The sequence below is a fragment of the Ursus maritimus genome, unplaced genomic scaffold (assembly GCF_017311325.1).
Source record: "Ursus maritimus isolate PB19 unplaced genomic scaffold, ASM1731132v1 scaffold_17, whole genome shotgun sequence".
In the NCBI taxonomy this organism is placed as follows: domain Eukaryota; kingdom Metazoa; phylum Chordata; class Mammalia; order Carnivora; family Ursidae; genus Ursus; species Ursus maritimus.
In genome coordinates, this window is record NW_024424119.1 from 46,732,410 (window position 1) to 46,738,409 (window position 6,000).

General features: G+C 33.1%; 1 protein-coding gene across 1 annotated transcript in view; it reads right to left on the reverse strand.

The window, feature by feature from the left end:
- Positions 1-4,842, reverse strand: part of C5 (complement C5) — a 79,693-nt gene extending 74,851 nt beyond the window's left edge. The window contains exons 1-2 of the mRNA XM_008698825.2: positions 4,778-4,842; positions 1,188-1,380 (exon numbers count right to left, since the gene is read on the reverse strand). Of these exons, the coding sequence (XP_008697047.2) occupies positions 1,188-1,380; positions 4,778-4,842 (258 nt within the window). The remainder of the gene's footprint in view (positions 1-1,187; positions 1,381-4,777) is intronic.
- Between the last annotated feature and the right edge of the window lie 1,158 nt (positions 4,843-6,000).

The following is a 6,000-nucleotide window of genomic DNA, read 5'->3' on the forward strand; positions in this document are numbered from 1 at the left end:
TAACAGTCACACTAAACATCTTAGTGACATCAGAAAAGAGTGTCCACTGAATTTAATTGGGAAATTAATTTTAATTCTTAATAAATCCAGTAAGTGGAAGTATTTAAGGAATTTGAGCATTTACAATCAAGAACATTAATGAAAAAATTCTTACATTTGGTTAGAATTTATTTAGATCAGTGTTTCTCAAACTTGAGTAATATACAGACCTCTTTTAAAGGATGAAATGTTCTGGAGGACTCTCAGTGCTGACTTCTAATTATTTATAATATAAAATCTTATTTTTATTACAATGTTGCTTAAATATGTACAAACCTAAGACTAGGTGTAATTTTATGCTTACGAGTTTTACTTAATTATAAAATCAGAAAAATTTTACAAAATAAGTTCAAAATACTAAATATCAATATAATTCTAATCTTAAGCTGTTTTCAAATTTCAAATTTAAATTTCTTTTTAAAGAGCTCACTTTAAAGAAACACTGGTCTAAATGAACCTCAAAGTCCCTTCCAAGTCTAGTAGTCTTTGATTTTCTAGTTTTTTTATTTTTGAATTTTTATCAGACTTTAAAACAATATTTTGAGTATGAAAGTAATTTTTAGTTAGAATTTTAAATAAGAAATGAGTTGCAAGCCGTTCTCTAACCAAGGTGCACTACAATACTTAAATAGAAGGAAAGGTTATTTGATCCATATTGTTCTTTGTATTAACTACAAGTTGTCAATGAGAGCTATTCACTTTAGTAATCAGTGATTTTATTAGTTTTGGAAGCTATAATTGACAAATATTGGAGTTTAAACTAGCAAATGTTTAATAGCAGCCTTGGGTTTTTGTAGGCAATGCATTACAGATCAAGATGCATATTCATATTTTTCTATTTCTTTATAATGACAATTTTCACAGTAAACAAGTATTTTCAATTCATTTCCAAATATCTTTACATTAGTACAATTTTATTTTCCAATACAAACATCATAATTTACATGCATTGCTCAAAAAGCGGACATAACTCTATTTAGAATTTTCTGTTTCATCCATATTATCATTGGTGACTGACATCACTTAGTAATCACACAGTGGTGAGTGATATAAATGGCCAAATCTCTACATTATCAACATTAAAATTTGCTACACATTTTATTGAGAATATTCTGTATGTATAAAGAAAATGAAGAATAAATACATACTGTTAAGACTGCAGCGTTTTGGAATTTATTTTCTGAGGATAAAGTAACATGGCCTGAAGAGTAAGTAAATTTTTTATCAGGATAACTTTTAATAGAGATGGTTGCATCAAATTCTTCAGTATATCCATAAACTTGAATTACAATATTTTCAGATGCTCCAACACGGAATACTTTTGGTGCCGAAATGACATATCTGTTGAAACAGGAAAACAGTAGGACCAATATCTTGAGGTGATGTATTTTGTTATATTTCTAATTTTTTCATCTCACTTGAGAGATTCTAATAGGCACATTTTCTCAACTTAAAAGGGATTATTTTAAAATCCAAATTTATTAGTGATCCATGATAATTTCAGCATAGTTTCCAAGAAGTAGTAGCTTGGAATTAAGACTTGAGAAATAGAACTGGAGAAATCTCTGCAGCAGAGAAAAACTTTAAATGCTGTTGATTGGAACATGTAAATAGGGCCAATATTTTTGCTCAATGAAGAAAAAGGCAACAAAACACCAGTGCTTGAATTGCAGCTCTGTCATCTACCGGCTGAATGACCATGGTAAAGTCATTAACCCTTTCTAAGACCAAAATAATCTACCTGTAAAGGTATCACCTTCCTGACCAGCTTGCAGTAAGGAGGAAATGAGAATATTTTACATGAAAACACCTAGCATGCTTTGTACTCAATAAATATTAAGATTAATTAATTTCACTAAATTAGTTAAAAGGAAGCAATCTTAGAAGTATTGTGTTATACCATGAGTGGCTACAGAAAAGGATACAATAAGAGTGAGCCGGGGGAATGCATTTAGAAATGGAAGGACTGATGGAGGTCTTTGAAGAATAGTAAAAATCATACAACAATAATGATGATATTAAGTGAATAGTTACTATAGGAGAGGCTGCATTTGTACTCTATATACAACTCTTTTAATTTTTACAACAGGCCAATGGTGTAGATACTAATATTATTCCTATTTTGCAAGTGAAAAGAGGATGATTTGACCAAGGTCACGCGGCTTATAAGTGAATAAGGCAGAACTTTATATTCAGGTCTTTCTCTCAGCCGTTAACATGTGTAATTGAGGTTAGGGTTTACAAGCTATGTTTACAACCCCAGGCTATTATTTCCAGTTTTATTTTTCATGTGGTTTATATAAGAATGGAAATGAATCTATATCAGTTTTTGAAATAACATTTTTAAATGTGTGTATTTTCATTGTTTTATTAAAAGAAAACTTAAAAATATAAACTAGGTTATTAATTAAATATCATGAAAATATCTAATTTGAATAGTGAGAGCTACAGGTGCTATCACACAGGAAGAAAGAAGTGTGCTTCAACCCAAAAGGGTTGAAGTGACTAATTCAAGTGGCCAAACAGGCCTGGAGGACACCTGCCACCACACCTGGCAGAATTCTTACAGGCCTCTCTCAACATTACAACATTTAAAAAGTCAGCAAGTCTTTGGTAACAGTGAAATTAATTTGGAAGCAATTAAGTCCTTTTAAAACATCTGTCAGTCTCCTCCAAGACAACGAATTTGGAATCACTTATAGACAAATTGTAAAAGGGAAAAGAATCTCCAGACTTCCAACCATTATCTGAATTCCTCATATGCTTATCCTGGAACAGTAGAAAATGAGAAAATTTAAGCTCTGCTGATAAGGTACATTTCCTGAAATCTTACCCTGTGCTAGGCACTGTTTTAAGAAATATATATGCACACACACACACACTCACTGAGTTGCTACAACCACTCTGTGAAGAAGGTCTTGCTATTTTCCCATTTCACAGATGAAGAAACTGATAATTAACTTGCCCAAGGTCAGACAGTTAAGTTATAGAATTAGGAGCTGAACCCAAGCAACCTGTTTCCCGAATTAACAATTTCAATTGCTACGCTAAACTGGATTTAGCAAGAGTTCTGCAATTTGAAAAATCTAGGGGAAAAAGCTATTTTAGTTTCAGCGTTCTCATAAGTTTTATCTTTTTCAATTTAATATTGTTTTAAGTTTGAATTGTCTATGTGGTGGTGAGAGTGATAAAACATAAAATATTTAGTAGTTGGAAGTCTCTAAAAGATGGCTTTGGAATCACTCTTCATATAGATTTTGGTCCTTACTGGTTTATCAGTACCACAATCTATTCATATAAAAAAAATCACACTTTTCTTATTTTCTTTCAATAGTTTAAGAGGATCAGGCCACTGAGCTTGCAGAGAGGCAACAATATTATTTTGGCCTCTACCTGGAATGTTCTTTCCCCAGATATTTGCATAGTTTGCTCCCCCCCTCACTTCCTTCAAGTTCTGTTTGAGTGTCACCTCCTTAAAGAACATTTCCTCTCTACACTTTTGGGTCATGTCCCATCATTTCCTTATCCTCTATTTTCCTTTATTATTTTCTTCCTTGCATAATAACCCTTCAACCTTATTTAGTCCTTCATTCATTGGTTCATTCATCCATCCATGATTTGCTTCTCCCAGTAAAATGCAAGCTTTATACCATCTACTATATCCCCAGGGCCTAGCACATGGTAGGTGCTCAATAAATTTTTGTTGAATCAATCAGTCAATCAAATTAACTAAATTGGTTGCCATGCTGTAAATGGTACACTCTCACTTTTTCAGAGAAAGAGGGGAGATGTTTATTAAGGGCCAGTACAATATAGTAGAAAGAACTCAGAACCATGGGACCCGGGTTCCAGTCCTAGTTCTACCACTAATTTGAACTCGCTAATCTCAATCTCTTTTGAACTTCTGCCGCTTGTCTTTTAAAAAGGGATATACAAGAACTATTTGGGGAATGGGGTGATTGTGGCCATGTGAGAAAATCAGATTAGGGGTGGGAGGGTGTTATAAATTTATGATATCCTGAGTATACATTTATATTTTACATATTTGTATGTATATATTTATGACAAAATGAAAAAAATTGAAGTGGTAAGAAAGTGTCCTTAATAAAAGTCCTGCTTTTGTCTCCCTCCAGCAGCATGACCTTTGGCAAGTCACTTTCCCCTCTGTCTGGATTTATCCTTATTTGTGAAATGAGTAGAATCAATTAGATACTCTCCAGTTCCTTCTCAGTACTAAAATGTTATTTCTAGATACAAAATCAGTATTTTAAGACCTACCTTAAAATGCACAATATTTCAATAGTAACCCTAAAATTTGTGAAGAATTCATAAATTTGAAATAATTACAATTGTTTTTCAAATCACAGCATTAGAATTGACCCCAAAGTAACACTTGCTTTACTATGTACACAATACCTGGAACATACGATGAAAACTATGTACCAAATACAAATAAGCAATCAATGGCAAGAAATCTGAGTTTATTTTGTGCCTTTTTTTTGAAGAGGAATTCGAATAATCACTTATGTAAACTTTTATAAGTAACAATCCCATAAAGCTGGCATATTGTTAGTCACTCATCAAATCAAGATGCTTCCATGACTTTCTCATTCAGAGATGGACTATTCACTTGGTGTTCTAGGAAGTAGAAAGTTATTTTCAAATTAACACTGTGTTAAATTTTTCACTCATCACAACTAAAATGCATTGAAAAATGAAGATGGGTTCTTTTACTTACGTTTGTTCCTGTCCCCAACTTTTACCCAGGAAGATTAAAAAACAAAGTATGCCCCAAAGCCCCATGGCTGGAGTTAGCAGTAAACCATGGATATAACCTTCTTGAAGTTACTCTCCTTTTAAGTAAACTGAGCTTGAAGAATTTGGGTAAGTTAGTTTACTGGTTAATTATTAATGTCAGAAAGAGGGACTGCTAAATAGGAAAACTAAAATCAGAACTGACACACCCTTTAATGCCCAGATGTAAAGGTAGGAGATATTTTATAGGGATTTACATCTAGAGATTTATTTTAATGAGTACAAATAAGGATATTCTAACATGGGAATTTGGCACTACAATGAACCGCTCAAAGCTAGAAGCCAGTAATCTCATTGCCTTTGGCCTTTCCCCTCTTGGTTAGGACAATCCCTCTGATTTTTATCATCTGCGAGCACTCCTCTGGTAGATCCACTCTGATACTGACAGAGACTCACTTGGATTCAGTTTCAAAATGAGGTGATTTTACGATGGGTCTGGTTTAGACAGGGCTCATGAGGTAGTCTTTCTAGAGAAATCCTAAATAGCAGTGTCAATGGCACTGGAAATGGCCTAAGGACAAGAAAGATCTGCAAAGAAGCTCTATAGAATGGTTCCTTGGTCTGTCCCAGTCTAGAGAAGAAGCTGAACATTAGGTAGAGGAAAGATTGCAGCAGGAAATGAAAATGTCATGCCGAGGACCTGGCATAATTCTCTAGGAGACAGCCAAGTGAATACTTTTATGTTTAGTAGGGAATGGATATCCTCCAATATCTACTAATTCATACTACACAAATTCAAAATTTGCATTCATTCTGATGCAGAATATCTTTCTAAAAAGTTAACTCATGTTTATGCCTTTCAATGAAGATTTTGGTAATTTTAATATAAGAACCAAAGAAAAACAAAGCTTCCTATAACAAATGAATCTAGTAACTATACAATGAAATAAAATCTTATCTTTGAGATTTTTATGTTTAAGTTCACTAGAAAAAATTTTATATATGACCTTCCTTTTATTTGTACTCATTTCTACCATAGTATATAATAGGTACTCTATTTTATTTTACTATTTTTAAAGATTTATTTATTTATTTGAGAGACAGCAAGAGGGAGAGAGAGAATCTCAAGCAGACTCTGCCCTGAGCACAGAGCCTGACTCAGGGCTCAATCCCAGGACTGTGAGACCATGATTAGGTACTCTATTT